Source organism: Gymnoscopelus braueri, assembly GCF_963280865.1.
Source record: "Gymnoscopelus braueri genome assembly, chromosome: 8".
Taxonomy (NCBI): Eukaryota; Metazoa; Chordata; class Actinopteri; order Myctophiformes; family Myctophidae; genus Gymnoscopelus; species Gymnoscopelus braueri.
The window spans coordinates 3,175,207-3,198,635 of record NC_137609.1 but is presented as its reverse complement, the minus strand read 5'-3'; the positions used below and the strand labels follow the sequence as shown (position 1 = coordinate 3,198,635).

Sequence of the window (23,429 nt, the reverse complement as noted above, 5' to 3'; positions counted from 1 at the left end):
AGTACAGTCGCTGCTGAGCCTTTTTCCTCACGTGTGTGGTGTGCGTCTCCCATTTGAGGTCCTCCTCGATGTGTACTCCGAGGAACTTGAACTCGCTGACCCTTTCCACTGCAGCACCGTCGATGAGGATGGGCGCATGGTCTCTCCGCGGCCTCCTGAAGTCCACGATCAGTTCTTTGGTCTTGTCGACGTTAAGAGAGAGGTTGTTCTCCCGGCACCAGCGAGCCAGTGAGTTGATCTCCTCTCTATAGTCAGACTCGTCGTTGTTGACGATTCGGCCTATCACTGTCGTGTCGTCCGCGTACTTTATGATGGTGTTGGAGACATGTGTGGCTGTGCAGTCATACGTGTACAGGGAGTAGAGGAGAGGGCTCAGCACGCATCCCTGGGGTGCTCCGGTGTTGAGGGTCAGGGGGTCGGATGTGATGCTGCCCATTCTCACCACCTGATGTCGGTTGGACAAGAAGTCCTGTATCCAGTCGCACATGCTTGGGTGTAGCCCTAGGTCTCTGAGCTTTTTGTCAAGTATTGCTGGGACAATGGTGTTGAATGCTGAGCTGTAGTCCACGAACAGCATACGTACATATTTGTCCTTCAGCAGCTTGTTGTCTTTTTTGGAATCTGTTTTGGAATCCAAAACAGGCAGCGCTGTGATTCTGAATTTTGTTTTACGATTATGGTGATTAGTATTATTGACACCACCTGGGCGAGTGAGTCGTGTAACTTTCCCGACGTTAAGCTGTGTATGTCTTGGGAAAAGAACCCTCCAACGGTTTTGGGTACATGGAATCTGTTGCTGGTTCATAGTCACCATTGCGTTATCGTGGTATTCCTATTCTTGCTATTATGTTGCAAATGATTGTGTGTGCGGGCGAAATAACATTGACAGCTATGGCAGGAGTCGAAAGCTTGCCAGTCCTATGCCAGGCTAATAACGGTTGCTAAGCTGGCATTGGACAATCGCTTTTGGGGTGGGGTTTAGCAAAGGGTCCATTAGCGGACACTCCCGAATGGTCATATATCTCCTGCAAATGCTGACCAGGCGACCATGGTGGATTTGTGGGAATTCTATTTACCGCTCAGTGCTCAGATTAAGCACACAGACTGGATCTGCAACCTGCAACGCCCCTTTTACCTCCTCTTCTCATTTGTCGCTGAACTGTCAATCTGGCTAAATGTATTAATGCCATTCGCTGTGGGAAGGGAGGGCGTCTACTAGTGACTGTAGTATTTGATCTGAGAAGAAAAAAATCTATCTATAAATTAGCTTGTTGATTTACTTATTTAATAATAATGAATGATGTATGACTTGTAATGACTTGGGTCCCGATGTGCATCAAAGTGCATCATGCCGCATTAAAGAGAACTTTTAACTTGCAATTGAAACAATTTACTCATTATGAAGATATTTACTGAGGTAATACATCAAGTGAGAAGTAGGATCATTTCCCCATTGACTAGAACTGCAGCTTTTTGACATTTCCACGCTGGCCTCATTTTTCAGGAGAGAAGTTTCCCTGAGCCCTAGAAGAATCATGGGAAAACACTAACTGTCAAAACATCAAACTAAGATCAATGCCAAAGTAATTGTTATTTATTTAATATTTTAATATATATATATATATACATGTTTTATCTATAATACATTCCATGAACTACAGTTTTGACAAATTAGCCTTGTTCAAAAAAATATTATGATATGAAAGTATTGATAATGTGTTATGCCCTGCCCATACTTCTACCTCTACCCAGGTGGGTGCTGTGAAAGATTATGTAATGGTATAAACTGGCACAGGGGACAGCACAGCACTATGTATAAAACTTAGCAACTGGACACACAATTTGGGAAAAGGGGTTCGACAGAGGAGGACTGTCATGGGGGCTTCTCTAGAGACACACCTGCTTTCATGCCTGTATTTCACCTTGATATTGTTCTCTTCATTCTCTGCTTTGTCTTCCTCACCTTTCTCTTCTTGTGAGTTACAGGCACAGTTTAATCTCAACCGAATTTACAAGGATGGGGACTTCATTCTGGGCGGCTTGTTTCATATCCACCTCTACTCTGTATTCCCTGAGCTGTCTTTCATCTCCAAGCGACAGGACCCCACTTGCTACGGGTGAGTATTACAAATACAATAGCAAGCAAGACAACAGTGGACTTGGGTTAGTTGATATATATATATATTTCTATACAGATAAACGTGCAAGGTTACAGTTGCATGTTGTGTTAGTTTTGACACACAAAGGTTCAGATGGGCCCAGATCATGGCTTTTGCAATTACTGAGATCAACAGAGACACCAGCTTACTACCCAGTGTCACTCTGGGATATAGTATCTACGACACATGCCACTCAGTCGGTGTTGCATTCCGTTCAACGTTGTCATTGGTCAGCGGGAGAGAGGAGCAGGTTCAACTGGATGAGAGCTGCGTTGGGTCTCCTCCAGTGCTCGGAGTTGTGGGTGCTGATTCCTCAGCTAATTCTATTGCCATCTCTAGTATATTAGGTTTGTACAGAGTGCCAATGGTAAGTTTCTTACTTGAGCCCACGTTAGGTATAAAGTAACTAAGTACATTTACTTAAGTACTGTACTTAAGTAAAATGTTGAGATATTTGTACTTTACTTGAGTATTTCCAATTACCAATACTTTTACTTCTACTCCACTACATTTCGGATCCAGATATTGTACTTTTATTTGTTACATGTATTTGGAAACTTCAGTTACTAGTTACTTTGTAGATGTTGATTATTATTACAAAACATACATTACCCACTTCAGCCCTGTATACATTTCGGCCATTTGAAAATAGCCAATCTACAAGCTCACAATGCGTCGCAATGCGACACATTGTGAGCTTGTGGATCTGCTATTTTCAAAAGATGTTTATACATTTGAAAACTTGAAATGGGATATTCTGCATAATGAGTACTTTTACTTTTGGTACTTTAAGTACATTTTGATGCCAATTCTTTAGTACTTTTACTCAAGTACATTTTGAATTCCGGACTTTTACGTAACAGAGTATTTCCATATTGCAGTATTGATACTTTTACTTTACTAAAAATTTGAGTACTTTTTACACAACTGCCCACATTTACCATCGCCAATTCGATTTTTATATAATATTATATATAATTTTGGTTATTTGGTTATCTACAAATATATAGTACCGGACTACCACCCCACAGGATTTATTGTTATCGCCCGTCTTAGGTATATGCTACGTTTTTGTTTCAAAAGAGCACATTGTGCTCCAAAATGTTTCTCAATCGGAAGATCTAGATCAGCGGTTCTCGAAAATGTCTAGATATATTTATGTATTTATTTTAAATAGCAGATCCACAAGCTCACAGTGCGTCACAGAGTGAGTTTATAGATCGGCTATTTTTGAAAACCCAAAGTAATATTTGAACCATATTTAAAGGACAGAGGAACCCAACGGAAACAAGTCCGCACGAACTTTTTTTGACGGACCTTTTAGACAAAAGTATTGTATCATATTAGTATTACATAAACAAACAGAAATTAATACAAAAATAAAAATGAAAAAAAGGGGGGGGGGAGAAGGGGGCATAAAGTAAAATAAGAGAAAGAAAAAAGAAGAAGAAAACAAAAGAAAAGAGAGAGGGGGGGGGGTAGGGATAGCTTTCCTGTAGTACTCCCAAATCTACTTTTACACTTCATATATTTCTGATTCCCATTTACTCCAGTTTCTTTCAAATTCATCTTCACAGTTTCTCATTTTGTTAGTAATTCTTTCCATCGCTTTAATCTCTTCAACTGTTATTTTCCAATTATTAATAGATGGTGGGTTTACATCCAACAATTTCCGTGTGATGTGTTTTAAGGCAGCGATACGTAATATTGTATACAGATATTTATCTCCCTCCCTGTGTATTTCTAATGGAATAATACCTAATAAAATATTGAGTGGGTGTATGGGTCTCCTTAAGGAAAATGTTGTTATATTTATTTTCACTATCTCCCAAAACCTTTTCAATTTTGGGCATAAATAGAAAATGTGTGCATGATTGGCTCCCAGTTCTGCACATTTCCTCCAGCATTCAGCACTGCCTGCTGGTCTATATTTAGATTTGAACATGAACATTTTGGGTTTAAAAAATATTCATTTCTCATATTCATTTTCCAAGCAAATGATTTCCAATACTAATTGTGTCGTCTTAAAAATTATTTTGCATGCTTCTTTACAATAATCTTCCACAATTGTCATTGATAATAATTTTTCCCATTTCTCTTTGGTATTATCCTCTTTTACCTTAATTTCTTGCAGAATTTTATAATGTTTTGAGATTTTATTCTTTTCACTATTTCTATTTTTGCTCAAAAATTCCAGTAGCCCATGCATTATCTGTCCCTGGTCTCTCTGCTGTTTCATGAGGTAGCTTCTAATTTGTAGATACTTAAAGAAAGTATCTTTATATTAAACGTATTAACTAAGGTTTCAAATGGGTCTACCATATTATTTGTAATCATCTGTGAATATACCTGTAATCCCTTTCTGGCCCATTCTTCTGGTATCTTATCCGTTTTATTTTGCAGAAAATCTGGATCTCTGGCTATCTCTCTCAAATATATGCACATTTCATCACATTTATACATTTTACGAATAGATTTCCAGTTTGTTAATGTATTTTCTACACATCTGTTATTTCCATAATATTTTTTAATTTCCTTTAAACTCAAATGTGGTAATGTTCCAATTGATATTAATGTTAATTGTTTTTCTATTAATTTCTATTTAGTTTTAACTGAATTATTCATCCATTTCATTGTGATATCTATTTGGGTAGCATGAAAGTAAATCATTAAATCTGGGTAATTTTTACGTTTACTTTTGTAATTCCAAATAAAATTTCCATCTTTTAAAACTACTGTGTTTTTCAGGTAAGTTACTATGCCACCTGCTCCTGTCTGAGTGACTGGAATCAGTTCCCTTCCTTCTTTAGAACAGTCCCAAGTGATGCCTACCAGGTGAACTGCTACAGACAATAGATGTGTTGGTATAAAGTAGTTCATGTTCCACACACTTGACAAAAACATTCCTCTCCAGTGAGTGCAATTGATACTGTGTCACCTCTCATTTGCCTGTGTGTATTACTGCTGGAGCTGAAGGTCTCTGTCGACAGCATCAAAAAAGAAGGATTAGACCTTTTCAAATATGTGTAGGAGATTTACTGATTTACTGGTTTATTTATATGAATCATCTAACCTAAACACTCATCCCTACATTCTCTATTCAATCAGGTGGAATCTATGCTCCAGATAATGAGACGGTTTTGGTGGACTTGGGTAGGACTGCTGTTTACTGACGACGCCTATGGCCGCAATAATGCCAGATCCTTCCAGTCTGAGCTGGTCCAGTCTGGTTCGGGGTGTTTGGCGTATATAAAGGCTCTGCCCTGGGACCACGACCCAGATGAACTTCAGAGGATTGTCACTGTGATGAAGAAATCCACGGCTCGTGTGGTCATTTCATTTGTATATGGGAGCTATATGGTTGATCTCATAGAGGAGGTTGGGGTTATGATCCATGTTCATTTAGGGATTCATAATTATAACTAATTTGAAATGAGTTATAATGAAGTGAAGACATTGTTTCATATATACAAATAGGGTTAGCTAGTTATTTACTGTGTTGCAATGTAATCACTTTCATAGGGTCATCAATTTAAATGATTGTGTGTATATATCTTATGACACATGACATCTAACTGACATGACTAACTGTTGCATTGTTATAATTCGATTATATTGCAAATGTCTTGATAGTTGAACTATTATAGTCGTGCTCATTTGCCTTTAAATGTACAGTACACAGATATATGCTTGCTCAACACAATCAACAGGTGGTAAGGCAGAATGTGACAGGTCTGCAATGGATAACAAGTGAGGCATGGACAACAGATCCTATATTCCAGACTCCTCACTACATGCCATACCTGAGAGGCACCCTGGGGATTGCCTTCCGTCATGGAGAGATACCAGGACTCAAGGACTTCTTGTTAAAAATACATCCTAATGACCCCGACAACAGCCATGGAAAGACCATAGTGAGTCTTTTGTTAAGATTCGTAATCAAGCTGAATTTTCAAAAGGATGTCTGTTGTTATTCCTAAGGCATTGTATTTATGCTTAGCCCATTCAATCCGGGAACGCATCTCTGTCACTTTAGATTTCTTTGGCTAAAAATAGCAGATATACAAGCTCATAGCGCGGCACCGAGCGCTGAGTTTGTAGATCATGAACATTAATTTGTGCAAATATTTGAATTATAATTTTTATTTAAGCGGACATTTGTAACTCAAATCTTTGCTTCTGGGGGTTCCTGGAACTAAATATTTTACAAATGTTCGTTTAAAAATATATATATTCCAAGATTTGCTAAATGATCAGGATTAAAAAAAGAATAGCAGATCTACAAGCTTGCAGATCTGCTATTTTTGAATGGCTTAAAATGACACAAATGATGCTTTCCCGGTCTTAAAGGGTTAAGTCTTCATTTTGTTTCTTCAGGTGAAGCAGTTTTGGGAGAACACATTTCAGTGTAAATTTACACCCATTCCGTCAGAGTGGGTGGATGCTGGTGGAAGGGTGTGTACTGGACAAGAGGACCTAGGAACAGCAGAAAGTACCCTTTTGGATATGTCTAACCTCAGGGAAGAGTATTGTGTGTACAAGGCTGTGTATGCTCTGGCCCATGCCCTCCATGACATGTTGCAGTGTGTGCCAGGAAGAGGGCCTTTCACTGGGCACAGCTGTACCAATTTGCAAACAATACAACCCTGGCAGGTGTGATATTATTATTTTTGACACCCTTGTTGAGGGTAATTACCAAGCCCCCAGAACCACGGTAGAACAGTGAAGCGGCCAAGCCTGGTGGTCAAATCTGATATTGCAACACTTCCGCATTTTGCGCGCGCATCTGCCATTTGTGCGCCTGCTCACGAGGCGCCGCGACTCAATATTGCATAGACCCAATGGAACCAATAGCGTACTTCCGGGTGCTTCAAAACGCCACTGAGCAACTTTCATTGAAATGAATAGCTGGGGGCGGGGCAATCCGCCCTCTAGATATATTATAACTCTATGGTAATTACCACCTGTCATGTAAAAAACTGAATTGTCCTTTAATTGCCAATTAAATAGGCTATTGCATGGTGGTCTGTCAGACCAGACAGAACTCCCCAGCAGCAGTGTCACACAGGTAGCTACCACAAGCATCTCCCGATACGGTATGGAACAACTTGTTCTGAATCTGAATTTGTGTTGTGTATTTACTAGCAAATAGATGTTGACATCTATTTGCTATCTATCCATGCTTACTATCTGCCCATCTAACTCTCGCCCCTGAGTTGGGCAAAGCCCCTTCAGTACACTGCATGATGTGATTTGTTTACTAATGTTATTGTTTAAGTCGAATAAATACAAAACATTTAATATATTAATAATCAATAGGCCTAGTGTCCATGTGAAGAACAACTCATTATTTATTTATTTATATTTATTTTAAAAAGATCTAGGCCATTTAGTTGTTCTATTTGAGCATTTTGGTAAAAGTAACTCAAAAGTAATACCGGTAAGTAATAAGTAATATATTGCTCTTGCTCACACAGTAATATGTAACCAGATGTGTTACTTTAAAATTAAGGTAATAAGTAATATGTAATGTATTACAAAATAAAAGTAACTTGCCCAACACTGGGCAATGTCAAATGTCAAATCAAATGACTTCATGTGTGTGGTCCGCCCATGTTTCTTCAAGTGCCATTTGTAGATCTTGTGTACAATTTACAATTTACTAATACATAAGTAAACCAAGAACCTATCGTCAGCCTGTACATTGAAACTATACACACTAAAGGATGCCAGGTCAACAATGACCTGTCATCACCTGACATAACATAAGTTCCATTTTAGCCTTCGCATAAGCCTGCAAGGTCGTCAAGGCTAGGGCAAGTGCTACGGGCTTGTGTAGACGCCATCTAGGGCCTTATCCTGTTGTACTGTGAGTGTCCAGTTCTCGGCCTTGTACAGCAGTACTGACTCGACTGTAGCCACGAACAGCCTCCTCTTGAGGTCATCTCCTATGTCAGATTTCACACTCTCCTCATTCCATACAAGGCATTTCAGGCAATTGCCCTCTGAACTTTCAGATCCTGTTCTGCCGAGGAGGTCCAGACAGCTTGGCTACCTCAAGCTGTCCCACTGGCGGTAGCAATGGTTTTGTTCCCTGTGTTAAATGCTATTACTTTAGTTTTCTTTGCATTGAACTTAATAATCTTCCTGCACTCCATTTCTACTGCCCTTAGTAGTTCCCTTCCTTTCTCTGCTGTGCTGTGTCCGAGACTAGGGCAATTTCCAGGCGAATGAGTACTGCATGCAGTGTGGTCAATACGTCATCCGCCATAGATGGGCTGGGGCCATGAGCAAACTGGAATGGAGCCAGTGATGATGTGGGGATGTGTTCAGAACACTCCATTGAATTGAACTGAATTGACAAAGATATGAATGGTTCCAATCGAGCCAAAATTTATAATAATAATAATAATAATAATAATAATGATAGTCCATTCATAGACTTGGAACAACAAAACACATTAATGTTTATATTGTAAATAGTGCAGGCTTGTACATACCAAAACAGTCAGAGTCACTATTCTTTAAATTGTATAGGTTATCTTGTTATTCAAAATGTTGCTCATCACTATTTCTAGCTTGTGTATTACTTGGAAAAGATCAACTTCACAACATCATTTGGTGATCAAGTATCATTTGATAAGAATGGTGATGCTTTACCAATCTATGATGTCATGAACTGGGTGTGGCTCCCTGATGGAAGCACAAAAGTTCACAATGTAGGCATGTTTAAGAAGTCAGCCTCCGCAGGGGAAGAACTCATCCTTGATGAAGACAGACTCTTCTGGAGCTTTGAATCCACAAAGGTCACTTTGGATTTTCAAAATATCTAATATCGAGCTCATGATGTGAATGAAATTTTGTTTGGACTGAGAATAATTAATTTCCTCTGTAGCCGCCTCAGTCAGTGTGCAGTGAGAGCTGTTCCCCTGGAACCCGTGTGGCCAGAAGGAAAGGGGAACCTGTCTGCTGCTTTGACTGCATTGCTTGCTCTGAGGGAGAGATCAGCAATGAGACTGGTAGGTATTTATGTGATTATCTTTAGGCTGATACTCTCCTTTTCTGTCCCTTTAATCTTCTCCTGTTTGTTAGATTCTACAGAGTGCACCAGTTGTCCAGAGGACTTCTGGTCTAATCTCCAGCGTGACCACTGTGTCCCTAAGAGCATGGAGTTCCTCTCCTACCATGAGGCCCTGGGTATCTCCTTGACAATCATCTCATTGCTAGGCACAGTTATCTGTGCCATTGTCCTGGGAATCTTCATCTATCATCGAAGCACACCCATGGTACGTGCCAACAACTCAGAACTCAGCTTCCTTCTCTTGTTGTCTCTGAAGCTATGTTTCTTGTGCTCACTTCTGTTCATTGGACGTCCCAGGCTCTGGACTTGTCAGCTGAGGCATGCAGCATTTGGGATTAGCTTTGTGCTGTGTGTGTCGTGTATCCTGGTAAAGACTATGGTGGTGTTGGCTGTGTTCAAGGCCTCAAAGCCTGGGGGTGCAGACATTATGAAGTATTTTGGTGCTATGCAGCAGAGAGGAACAGTTCTGGTTCTTACTTGTGTTCAGGCGACAATCTGCACAGCCTGGCTCGTGTCTGCCTCACCAACTCCTCATAAAAACACACAATACCACAGTGATAAGATAGTCTATGAGTGTGCGGTGGGATCAACAGTTGGTTTTGCGGTGTTGTTAGGTTATATTGGGTTACTGGCACTCATAAGCTTCCTACTAGCATTCATGGCAAGGAATCTTCCAGGCAACTTCAATGAAGCCAAGTTAATCACTTTCAGCATGTTGATCTTCTGTGCCGTGTGGATAGCCTTCATACCAGCATATATCAGCTCTCCAGGCAAATATGCAGATGTAGTGGAGGTATTTGCTATTCTAGCATCTAGTTTTGGCCTTTTGGTGGCACTGTTTGGACCAAAGTGTTATATAATCCTTTTGAAACCTGAGAAAAATACTAAGAAGTCCATCATGGGTCGAGGTGCCACCAAGATGTAAAAACAACGACAATATACTGTATGTTCTCTGTCTGTATTAAAACAATAAATGTATATGAATATATTTAATTGCTGATAACCTTGTTGGCAGAAGATTAAGTTTGCTGCCAGATTAAATTAAAAGTAGTGATGTATCTGATGTGTGGACACACCGTGGAAATAAACGTGGAAGAACGCAAGCCTTTAGTGAGAGTGTTAGGACAAAAGGAGACAGCAAATCCGAAGGTGATAAGGTTTCCTCCTGTCTTTATTTGTCGACAAGGAGCATCAAAATGGTTACTGCAAGCGGGTCCAGAAATAGCAGCACACTGCTACTCACAAAACAACAAGTATATATACAAAAGGTTTAAACGACGCTCCTTAGCAAAAGCTCCTCCTAGTCCTCATTTTCAACCAATCAGGAGCTGATCCGTCGCGGCCCGAGCGGACAGCTGAGCTGCGCATTTATAGTTGGGTCACACATTGCATGGAAATCAATTCAGCAATATCGGCTTTCAGTACAGAACCATATTTCACAATGAAGTTTTGTTATTAGATTAATACTTTGCACAATATACACTTTAGAATGATACCAAGAATTACATTCCCATTCATCTGTAAACAATAGTTAACTTCAATGAGGCTTCTAATAACACAGAATCAATTCAAAGTGAACATGTTTTACTTCTCCTGGCTTTTACCTATATTAAAACTACACAGGCCATAGTTAAATATTTTATTCATTTTAACTTCAGTATATGTTTTCACCAAAAGATAATACCCTCTTAATAACCTGGTGTTTTACCCCAGTGATTTAAATAAGTCTGTACCACTGTTGGCTTGTCACCACTGTTCCTAAAAGGGGGTTTATGGGAGACAATGGCTCCAACAGACATGTTAAATAGATTCACATGGTGCCGAGCTTCAAACGAAGTGAATACAATAGGACAAAAACTTCCATTCTAGAGGTAAACACATGTTTCTTTTGTTATCCAAGGAGAGGTGTTTGTCTGTGTCCCTGGGGCTGACTTTCCAGTGCAAATGGCCAGGTCCCCCCACCCTTTACCTGTAGTGCCCTTTTAAGGAACATCTGGCAGACTTCTTATTTTAACCACTTATTTGTACTAATTCAATAAGTCGAGTTCTGGCTCATTTTATGTATGACTATGGCTGGAAGATATACGTCAGTAGTATCATGAATCAAAGTTGGTGCAAAGTTGATTACCCTCCATTAAAGGCTAAGGTGAATTTAAGTATATTATAGCTCTGACAATTAGCATCTCTTCATTCTCTGTGGATAAAAGTATTGCAGGTATGTCCAGTTACCAGTTGACTGTGGCCAGAGTCACGAGGTGGACACTAGGGAGCCGCGAAAACCGGCAGAAACTTGTGCAACAGAGTTTCAACTGTCCTCATTATAACTTACCCTATCCCTAACCCTAAACCTAGCCTCACACTAACCTAATGTTCGGAATAATGGGATGTCGCAATTATGAGCGGACCCTGTTTCAACCTGGAAAAATGACCAAACTTGAGCTTTTAAAAGAGTGCTAAGGAAAATTGAACGCAGATGGAAAACCTCCAAACTACGTATGTTTTCTACAGTATACTGAAAGACATTATGAGAACCTATAGAGAGCGGGTGTAGCGACGTCACAGTTACGTCACAGTGTTAACTCCGCCCACTTTGGCCACCATTAGAGATAACTAGTTTGACACGCTGGTACCATGGCTGGTACATCGCTCTGTAGTCCTGTAGGCCTACTCGTTGTTCAGCAAGCAGCAAGTGTTTACGGTGTACATTATCTTCCATCTCTCTTCTATCTATCTCTAACTTGTCTATCGCTCTAATTTAGCAATGGTACGACGGTGCTGCATTATCGGATGCAATAACGATAACAATAATAAGGTTTCAGGCGGAGTTAAATTGCACACATTTCCAACCTGGAAGCAATGCTTCGGAGATCAGATGTCGGAGATATCAAAGAAACGTCCTATGGCTTGGGTGTCAGCTGACAAAATAACATAACCTTCAACAACATTCCCAAACACATATATGCTTCTACCTGTGCTCAGACAAGCATGACAGCACACAATCAAAAAAATAAACATCTGTTGTGCTGATCAGAGAGTCTCAGAGCAGAGCACCACAAGTGTTAGCTAAATCTAGGATTAAAAAAGAAAATAATTTCTATCGAATATCTTAAATACAAGAAACAAACACATTTAGGCTCTCTACCTGTGCTCAAACAAGCATGACGGCACACAATAAAAATATAAATATGCTGTGTTGATCAGACGGAGTCTTGAAGAGAATCAGCGTTGCCATGTCGGCTTATTATAAGCGACTTTGGGCAGAACCTTTTCTGGCTTTTTCTGTAAAGTTGCGTGTAAAATTGGTAGTTGCGTTTTTTGTTTTTTTTTGCATATTTATAAAGTGTTCTTGCTTATTTAGGCTTGCTTCCCAAATTTTTTTTTAATTTAAACCAGTGGTTCTAAAATATTTTCATGAAAATGTTCTGGCAACACTGGTAACACTGGTCGCAACACTCAGGTCCCGTTACTCAATGATTAATGAATGAACAATATAATAATAATAATAATACTTCGCTAATAATATTAATAATAATATATAAATAATCAGTATTCAAGATGACTTTTATTTTCAGTTCAGGTAAACCAGTCTATGAAATGAATGATTGTGACTCTGACTGGGCACTGTCATTACATGATCTGTATGATATGTCTCTGTCACGTATTGCCCGGTCCATCTTCTGTCCTTTACCAATAAATTTGTTGTAGACTTTACGTAGACTGTGCGTTCAGGACACGTCGTGACTACTTACTACTACTTCAAATAGCCTAGGTATAAAACAGCTCGTGCGTAGCCTAGAAGCTGCGTAAGAGCCTCCACGCAGCTGCGCAGTAGCAACCCCGCTACGCACTATCTTCATTAGTAGCAGCTGGTTGTGCCCTACGTGCCATCTAAACTGGCTTCGGGAGACACCATCGTCGTAGGTTCTCGAGTGCACGGCGTTACGTGTGTGCTAAACTAAATTCGGAAGACAGCACGCACGTAAAGACCTCCTGGACGAAGCCTACGTAAAGCCTACGTAAACTACGTAGTGCTGTCCTACGCTACACAGCAGTTTAAACACCCTTTGCATTGCATACAGTGAAATGGATCATAAAAAGACCAGAGCCAACTGTCAGATGTCCTGAAGCAGTCCACTCCAAATACAACTTTTGAATAATATATTAATGAATTAAATTACAGCGGTGAGGTGACATCTGCAAGGTAAATAAAACACTAAAGTGTCCCCATTATGCAAGTAAATTAAATATACTTAAAATACCAAAAGTAAAGGTATGCAAAATGTCCCATATCCCAAAAGCTGCAAGCATCTCTACGAATCTCTTTGGGAAACGCGGCCATTATCTATTTCAGTGACCGGAGACAGAAATGTTTTGTGACTTTTTGTTACCAACTTAACCGCTTGAAAATCGCTTGAAAATTCAAGTAGTTGTGATGCCTGCTTCAATGGTCATAAATGCATAAGAATTCACCTAAAAACGTCTCCGTGTGGATGTGGCCTTAGTCTTTCCTCTCAGTTTGGAAGAAATGGCCTTTTAAGGCATTTCTTAAGTGTGATTTTATCTTTGTGTCCATGTAAGGGAATGTGTGTTACCACTGATTTTCACATCTATTTTATGCCTCTCAAGCTATAAAAGAGAGTAAGAAACTGTATGAGGAGCAGTGTTGGGCGCGTTACTTTAAAAAAAAGTAATTAGTTATAGTTACTAGTTACTTCTCCAAAAACGTTACTGAGTTAGTAACTGAATTACTCTATTGTAAAAGTTACTAGTTCGGCTACTAGGAAAAGTAACTATTTGCGTAAAAAAGTTGTAATATGTCAAAGAATTTGGATTGTTTTGGGGAGCAGATTTCACAAGCCAGGTGCATAGAGTAGAACAGCATAGACAGGTACTTACACATAATAACCTTTGCCATGAGGGAGAAATAAACTTCAACTTCAATAATATGTATTGCACTTCAATATAATATTTATTGCACCTCAACGCACAGCAACTGGTAGATAACAACAATAAAACAGGTGTATAATTGCCTACACCAGTGGTTCTCAAACTTTTTGGACCTCAAAAGTCCAGTTTTTAAGTCTCAATAATATGTTGAAATGAAAATAAGTAACCTATTTTCCATTCAGTGACAGTTGTGCTAGTCAAAATTCTTCCTTAATTTGGTTTAAAGCTTTACAGAGCAACATGTTCACATTTGTCAACTATAAAGAGAAAAACTAAGAAACACTGGACTACAGTGCTTTTGGTGTAAATTAAAGAAAAACTGTCTTAGTTACAACTTCAGACAAGACAACTGGTATGGTACTGGTAGACATACTGTAGCCTACTTCAAGTGTTTTCTTTGAGCAAAAGTAAACAGTTAGACAACAAAGTGCTTTTAACAACTGTAAATTAAAGACATACTGGCTCAGAACTTGAGACAACTGGTCTTGTAGATAGACGTACTGCAGCCTACTTCAAGTTTTACTTCATGAACAAAAGTACAGACAAACAAAATATAAGGTGCATTTATATAGTAGACACAGCAACTGGTAGCGAACATAACAACAGTAAAACAAAAGGTCTATAGCCTACAGTGCTTTTAACACTGAATTGTAAATTAAAGAAAACAAACCGTCTTACAACTTCAGACAACGGGTCTGTTAGATATACTGTAGCCTACTTCAAGTAGTTTCTTTGAGCAAAAGTAAACAGTTTAACAATATAAAGTGCTTTTAAAACTAGCGTAAGTTAAATAAACCAAACTGTCTCAGAACTTCAGACAACTGGTCTGGTAGACATACATACTGCAGCCTAGTGTTTCACCCCTTCATGAACAAAAGTACAGTTAAACAAAATGAGGTGCATTTATGGTACAGTACTGAAAAGTTAAGATCCAACTTTAACTTCTAGACATTCATCTATACATCCACACACACCCTTGGTATGCATTCCTTCACCTATCCAGCCAACCCAGTGATCTAACCATCCTACTACTACTCATTAAACCGGTGATTGTACCTAAGAAGCAGAAGCTTTTCAAACTTCTGGTCAGAAATCCTGTTCCTTTTTGGAGTGAAGACCAGCTTTCCCAGGCTAAACGGTCGCTCTACGGAAGCACTGGACGGAGTGGCTGCATTGTATTTGAGTGAAATGTGCTTTATCAGTGGATATCTATTGAGTGTCCATCCCTTGTGCCCCTGATTTGAAATAATCCGCGATTTGGCATTCAGCAGTAGAAGTGGTGTCATTCTCCTCCTCCTCCTCAAAGTCAAAGAACTCATCCTTTTTGGCTGAGTCAGTGCTGAGGTTGTGTGTGCTGGTACCTGGTAGCGGGACTTCATGTTGGACTTTCCGGCACTCTGCCACCAGACTTGCCTTGGCCTTCCTGTACCCAGTGTACTGTAGTTTAAACCTGGGTAGGGTCACAGCAGCCAAGATGGCACTCTCGCTTTCCAGCACCACCGCAAATCTGGTTTTGATTGCCTGAAATGAAACATGATGCAAGTGACATTATAATACTGACTAACACACGCACGCACGTACGCACGCACGCATGCACACACACACACACACACACACACACACACACACACACACACACTTGAACATTATGTCCCTAAAATATTAATTTGATTTTACTTTTTTCATAAAGTATGGATGTATTAAATGTATTTAAAGATACCAGTTCTTACCATGACAACTGCCTCTGGAAGGTTGATGAGGATTTGCAGGCCACTCTTCAAGTCCAGGGTGGGTAGGAGTGTGCCATGGAAGCAGTTATCTTCGCCCTGAAGAATGTCTAAGGCTTTTGTCAGTGGCTTCATGACCGCACAATACTCCCTGAGGACCAGATGCTCCCGTTCTGTGATTGCTTTCACCCCGAACTTGGAGGAGAGGGTGTTCAGCTCAGTCATAGGGATCTCGCAGATTCGAGCTACGGCATCATAGAATGAGTTCCATCTGGTGGTGCAAGGAACAAGCAGCTTCTTTGCTATGACATTCTCAACAGTCTCTGCAGCCGCTGTGGAACGGCTAGCCTTGTTCCACAACCCTGTGCATTTTGCTGTTGCACTTCTATAGGTAGCTTTCACTTCTGGTTTTGACTGTAGCCACTTTTCAACATCAGAACATGAAATCAGGTTTAACGTCTGCGATGCACATCTATGATGCGGTGGCAAGGTGATCACAACATCATCGCCGACATCATCAGCATCAGCATCACCACTGTTTAAGACATCAGTAACATGCATAAAAGTCACCTCATCTTCATCATTGCCAGAGTCATCCTCCTCCTCAACAACTGGCTGGTAGACTTTAAAGGCTTTAACAAAATTAGAACCATTGTCCGTGACGGTAGCTGTTATTTTGTGGGAAATACCAAATGAATATTGTCTAGATCGGTTGCAATACTGCCATGGGTATGACGGCCCTTGAATCGTCTGCATGCTAGGGCTGCTTTCCTTTGTTCCAGGCTGTGTGGATGTATCCAGTGCGCAGTTACGCCAAGATAACTTTTGTTATGTGCAGTCCAAATGTCTGCAGTAGTAGACACATAGTCTAACTCGTCAAAACTCTTTTTGAGCTCTCCATTTTGACATACTCGGCGTCTAAGTATTTTGAGAACGTCCTTCTGTCTGGCGTACTGGCCCCCCCTCTCGTAGGTATTTTAGCTTTGATGGCTCTGAAGGAGTCTGACTCAACTGTTGATATCAGCAACAGGTTCTCAATTACATACCTGCCTATCATACCGTTTAGTTCAGTCTGTGTCACAAGTTTTTGTGGAGGAATAAAATCCAGCTTTTGGTGCTTGGACGGCGTGGCACCGTGTCCATCTGTGGCGGCGTCATCATCGCCGGTGTTCGTGTTTTTGGCCACTAGTTTAGTGGAAGCATGTGCCGCGGAGAGATGCTTGCTTAAATTGGAGTTGCTTTGGACAGACGTGGACAAACGCTTTCCCCCGGCACACAATGTGCACTTCACGTGTACATTCTTTCCTTTCCTTTCAATAAAGGTGAAGTAGTGCTTGTACCGCCAGTTTGTGAAAGCCATCTTTTCTGATTGCTCGTGACTCGCCATCTCTTCTCTACTGGTTGTTAAAGTTTGTTTGTGTGTGCGCGCGCTGGGTTTGTGTGTAAAATATACCCATTCCCCTGTTTACACTTACAGTATACTATTCGTTTGTTTGTTTACTGTTAACTGAGAAAACTATGTTGCTCAGTCTTGATTCATTTCACATATCGTCGCTGTCGGGTGGAAACCTCATATGTCCAAAACCTTTCAGAATTCAAATAAAAAATATAGCTGCAAGCAGCAACAAGCGGTTTCGAGGGATACGGCAAAAGGCGATATGAGGCGGGATCGAATCTACCTCCTTTGAATTTCATGTGGTCACTGTTTCTCATCCAGTCAAGCTCACCATTGCAGTTGTTTATCGCCCACCGGGCCCTGCTGGTGGCTTCCTGGAGGAGCTGGACCATCTAGTCTCTCACTTCCCTGTCGATGGCTCTGGATTCATCCTTCTGGGTGACTTCAACCTCCCGACTGAGAAGCAGTTAGACCCACTCCTTTCGTTTCTCGCCGCCTTCGACCTAGTTCTCTCCCCATCTCCTCCTACCCACGAGGCTGGCAACCAACTGGACCTGATCTTCACCAGATGCTGCTCTGCTGCTAACCTGTCCGTCACTCCTCTTTCCAGTGAAAAGGGTAAGAAACTATCTGATCACTACTTCATGGCCTACTCTCTCTCTCTTTCCTCTCCCCCCTCACAGCCCCTCCCTACCCACATGGTTTCCTCACGTCGCAATCTTCGCTCACTTTCCCCCACTGATCTTTCCTCTTCTGCTCTCTCTGCTCTCCCTGCCCCTGAATCCTTCGCTCTTCTATCCCCTGATACCGCCACTGATCTTCTTTTCTCTACTCTATCCTCTTCCCTGGACCATCTCTGTCCCCTCACCTCCAGGCCTGCACGCCAAACTCCACCTGCCCCCTGGTTGTCGGACTCAGTGCGGACTGAGAGACGGAGCCTGAGAGCGGCTGAGCGCAAATGGAGAAATGGCAACCTCCCGGAGGACCTTCTTACCTTCCAATCTCTCCTTTCTACTTTTTCCTCCTCTCTATCTGCTGCTAAAGCTGCTTTCTTCTGCACTAAAATTCAGGCTTCTGCTTCCAACCCTAAAAAACTCTTTGAAACTTTCTCCTCTCTCCTGCAACCACCACCCCCTCCTCCCTCCTCGTCCCTCCTCCCCGACGACTTCGCCAACTTCTTTGACAAGAAGGTGAACGATATCCGATCCTCCTTCCCTCCTCTCCCGGCTGGTGCCCTGCGCACTACCCACACCCGTCTGCCTTCCACCCCTCCCTCTCTATCTTCATCTACTCCTCTTCCCTCCCCCTCCCCCTCTCTATCCCACTTTTCTCCCCTCTCCCCTAACGAGGTCCTTCTCCTTGTTACCTCTAGTCGCCCCACCTCATGCTCCCTGGACCCGGTCCCATCCACTCTGCTGCAGTCTATTGCACCTGAACTTCTTCCCTTCTTAACCCACCTTATTAACACCTCTCTGACGTCTGGCTACTTTCCCTCTGCTTTCAAGACTGCCAGAGTCACCCCCCTCCTGAAGAAACCGACACTTGACCCCTCTGAGATCAAGAACTACAGACCGGTTTCCCTTCTATCCTTCCTATCTAAAACTCTCGAACGTGCTGTGTTCAAACAACTGTCCTCGTACCTCCACCAGAACAACCTCCTGGACTCCCACCAGTCTGGGTTCAAAGTGGGTCACTCGACCGAGACTGCCCTCCTGGCAGTGACGGAGTCGCTCCATGCCGCTAGAGCGAACTCTCTCTCCTCCGTCCTGATACTCCTGGACCTGTCTGCAGCGTTCGACACAGTGAACCATCAGATCCTCCTCTCCACCCTTGAGGAGATGGGTGTCTCAGGCTCTGCACTCTCCCTGTTTGCATCCTACCTGACGGGTCGCTCCTACCAGGTGATGCTGAGAGGATCTGTGTCAGAACCACACAGACTTACTACTGGGGTTCCCCAAGGCTCGGTTCTGGGTCCTCTTCTTTTCTCTCTCTACACTACATCTCTTGGTGCTGTCATCCACTCACATGGCTTTTCCTACCACTGCTATGCCGATGACACCCAGCTGATCCTCTCATTCCCCCCCTCTGACACCCAAGTGGAGGCACGCATTGCTGCTTGTCTGGCTGACATCTCGGAGTGGATGTCGACGCACCACCTGAAGCTCAACCTGGACAAGACTGAGCTGATGTTCCTCCCGGGGAAGGGCTGTCCGCACCGAGACATGGCCATCACCATTGATAATGCTGTGGTGACCTCAACTCGGACTGCGAAGAATCTGGGTGTGACCCTGGACGATCAACTGTCGTTCTCGGCAAACATCGCATCAGTGACAAGGTCCTGCAGATTCCTCCTCTACAACATCAGGAGGATTCGCCCCTTCCTCATGGAGAAGGCACCCCAGGTGCTCATCCAGGCTCTTGTCATCTCCCGCCTGGACTACTGCAACTCCCTCCTCGCTGGTGCTCCGGCATCTGCCATCAGACCTCTGGAGCTTGTTCAGAAAGCTGCGGCTCGTCTGGTGTTCAACCGCCCCAAGTTCTCCCACACAACTATCCTTCTCCGTTCTCTGCACTGGCTCCCCGTAGTGGCTCGAATTCAGTTTAAAACCCTGGTGCTAGCCTATAGGGCAGTGAAAGGAACAGCTCCTTCTTACCTCCAGGCTATGGTCGATGCCTACACCCCTGCCCGATCACTTCGGTCTGCCACCTCGGGGCGACTGATTGCCTCGTCACTCAAGGGTCCTTCTGGTCGATCGACACGGTCACGACTTTTTTCTGTTCTGGCCCCACAGTGGTGGAATGAACTTCCCACTGATGTCAGGACAGCAGAGTCACTGCCCATCTTTCGCCGCAGGCTGAAAACCCACCTCTTCAGGAAACACTACCCTTCCTCTTTGCCTGACTTACTTGTTGTTAACTAGTTGTACGAACTCTTGCTTTATTGTTGTACTGTTTTATTGGATCTTGTTTAGTCGATACACTTTTTGTATTAGCGCGTGCTCATTTGATTTTGCTATTTTGTCTCGTCTGTTTAAGAAAGTAGGTAGCTGATATATTGCACTTTTACCTTAGCGCTAGGTATACTCTTGGTTGCTTGTTTTTGCAAGAAATGCACTTAAGACTTCTGGTGATTAGTAGTTTCGTTCCCTACCTATGTTGAATGCACTTATTGTAAGTCGCTTTGGATAAAAGCGTCTGCTAAATGACTGTAATGTAATGTAATGTAATGTAGAGCATTGTTACAGGAATAGACTCATGTGTTTGTTAATGTTGCTACCCTTTAAATGGCCATGGCCAATAACGTGGCATCGGGAACTTAAAGTTAAATATTTGAAAAACTACACATTATTTCAAAGAAAAAGGCCACTAATGAGTTGTGAGTGAAGACAGGTGTGATTGGTGATGAGTGAGAGCAGGTGAGAGGGGTGGATCTAATTCATGGGAATAGGGGGAAGGTTGCTGACTAGATGACTCTTTTCTACACCCACCCTCACTAACCAGTAAAACAACGACCTAACCTCAAGAAACACTATTTGTAAAACTAAGAATTCCAAATGATGATCACCTCAACGCATTGTTGGGGACAGGGATCGAACCAGTACCCTATGGACAGTGTTGGGCAGTTAGCTAGCTACAAGTAGCAACGCTACATAGCTTAACTACATTTCCCAGTAGCGTGATGGTAGCGTCGCTCCTTTTGAACCAAGTAGCGTTTTCTGTAGTGTAGCTATTTTTAGACCCAAGTAGTGATGTAACGTCCATCAACGCTACACACTCCTCTCTGGAGAAAAGTTGACTGCTAAATAAAGTTTTGTGAAGAAAAAAAAAATCCACGGATAAAATCCATGATGATTGGTTGGTTTAGATATGACGACTCACGATTGGGTAAGGAACATTACGGGTAGGCCAATCAGAGGCAGGATAGGGCGGGTCATGCCAAACCAGGAAGGAAATCAAAACACAGACCAGAGACCACATGAAGACTGAAGAGAGCAGTCCGTGATGCGCAGTGGGATCCATAATAACGTGTCCGCAATACTTTTCAGCTGTGTGTGGTACTTTTAGATGGATCATACAGTAACAGAAAGACCTATCCACCGTCCCAGCCATGGCTGTTGATAGCAGCCACAGAGCATGGATCACAGACGATATATTATAACTCTATGATCACAGACGGAGACAGCTAATTTTGATAGCCATTAGAAGCAGTGTTGCCAAATTGTGCGAAAGAAACAAGCAACCAGGTCTATAAAAATAAGCCCCAAATAAGCTGATGAAAAGCTTTACATAACCATTGCATTGTCAACTGTTCCCAAACAGCACACAAGTCAATGCCCTTTTTTGTCAACAGATTACTAATAGATAGCTGCTATTTCACTGTAGGCAGAAAATGAATAACATTGTTCATTTTTATAGCAAATCATAGTTTCTGCTTTGTGCAGCTAAGCTACGATCGCCATACCCCATGAAAAGGGAGGTCAGAGTGTAGAGAGTTTAAGCAAATTACTCAAACCTGGTGTCTTTTAGATGTTTATTTACTATACACACATTACAAACATAAAACTCTAGTCTAATACTTAGGTACCAGTTAGCAACGGTTAGCAGGTAGGCACCGGTTAGGTAATTAACCAAAGGTTAGTTAACCTACGGTTAGGTTAGTTAGGTAATTAAACCTGATGAGAGAGAAAATATTAATCTCACACTCTTTCCAAATGGTCAGTGGGTCACTCTAAAGCCCATACTCCGGAACACCGGTTACAGGTACAGTTACTTCTTCGAATCTAAACTATCTGCTCCAAGACAGGCTTATTTATCAACTTCCCGCCTAAGGCCCTCCTTCAGGGAGGTTTCCAGCAACCGGAAGTTCTGATTACCCACAAAGCCTTGTGTTTTAGTACTGTTTCCTGTTACCAGCAGAGCAGACTGGCACCTCTGCTATCTGTCCAGTCAACCATTTGCCCTGTCTCACCTACCCCCGCTTTGGTATGCAAGATCTCTTTGTTTAGAAACCAAACCCCCCACTTGATAGTGGGAACCGTTTCACCCCCCTCTCTTTTCCTTAATGAGGGGTAGAAATTTATGACCTACAGAGACTGTGGCCTGCAACTGTCTACTTAGTTCCATCTGGGCATACCTTGGTAGGACAGTTTTAACTAGATTACTATAGTACCAATAATAATCCACAATTCTCTTGCTAACGGCTTGGATTATTGCACAAACATTATGGGGTGGGGAAAAGAAAAGGCAAACTAAAATAAATACATACAGTAGGCTACATAAGAGGGAAAGATAATCTAGAGCAGTGGTTCTCAACCTGTGGGTCGGTACCCCCAGGGGGGTCCCCACATGATTTTTGGGGGGTCCCCAGATGACAGTGAAGTGACCATTTATGGACTTTTAAGGCCTTTTTGATAGAAAAAAAAAGAAAGAAAAAAAAGTAGATCATTACAATCAACAAACTATACTATAAAAACTGTGTCAGATATTGGCCAAATAGTCAAATAATATAAGAAAAGGCAAAAACTGCTATTTTCACAATAGCAGTTTACAAGCTCACAACGCTTCGCATTGTGTGGCATTGTGAGCTTGTAGATCTGCTATTTTCACAATTTGTATCTGTGGAACCAAGTCAAACTAAATAATGCCTCAACTCCTACATTCTAAGTGCTTGTCAGGGTGGGGGTCCCCAGTTCAAATATGATTATTTTGGGGGGTCACTGCCTGAAAAAGTTGAGAACAACTGATCTAGAGCAGTGTTGATAATTCATATCTTTTATATACATTTATTTGGATTTAAATACAGTCTAAATTGATCAATTGATTTTACTTACAAAATGAGGAATATATAGGAATATTATTTGAATATGTCAGTTTTGTTTGACATCACACATTATAATAAACAATCAAACTGAGCATTTTTTACCTGCCTATTTGTTTAGTGGAAAGTTGTTCTTGATCATGAAGTTGATCAAAAAAGTAATTAAAAAAAGTAGTGTCGATGTAGCTAGCTACTTTTGCCGTGTAGCTTACTGCATTTCTCTGACGATAGTTTCCGTTGTAGTTGAGCTACATTTAATCGAGAGTAACTGGTAGTGTAGCTTGCTACATTTTCCAAGTAG

The 23,429-nt window shown here is 41.8% G+C and overlaps 2 protein-coding genes across 2 annotated transcripts in view; one reads left to right on the top strand and one right to left on the bottom strand.

Moving 5' to 3' along the window:
• The window catches only part of LOC308090028 (extracellular calcium-sensing receptor-like), a gene marked incomplete at both ends in the record, with an annotated part of 40,670 nt that extends 30,505 nt beyond the window's left edge, over positions 1 to 10,165 (top strand). Inside the window, 8 exons of the mRNA XM_080435054.1 lie at positions 1,987 to 2,117; positions 2,253 to 2,526; positions 4,908 to 4,994; positions 5,268 to 5,537; positions 5,942 to 6,073; positions 8,738 to 8,839; positions 9,055 to 9,178; positions 9,252 to 10,165. Of these exons, the coding sequence (XP_080291180.1) occupies positions 1,987 to 2,117; positions 2,253 to 2,526; positions 4,908 to 4,994; positions 5,268 to 5,537; positions 5,942 to 6,073; positions 8,738 to 8,839; positions 9,055 to 9,178; positions 9,252 to 10,165 (2,034 nt within the window). The remainder of the gene's footprint in view (positions 1 to 1,986; positions 2,118 to 2,252; positions 2,527 to 4,907; positions 4,995 to 5,267; positions 5,538 to 5,941; positions 6,074 to 8,737; positions 8,840 to 9,054; positions 9,179 to 9,251) is intronic.
• LOC308090418 (uncharacterized protein) overlaps positions 1 to 23,429 on the bottom strand; it is a 106,523-nt gene that overhangs the window by 30,897 nt on the left and 52,197 nt on the right. The gene's annotated exons all lie outside the window — the stretch shown is intronic.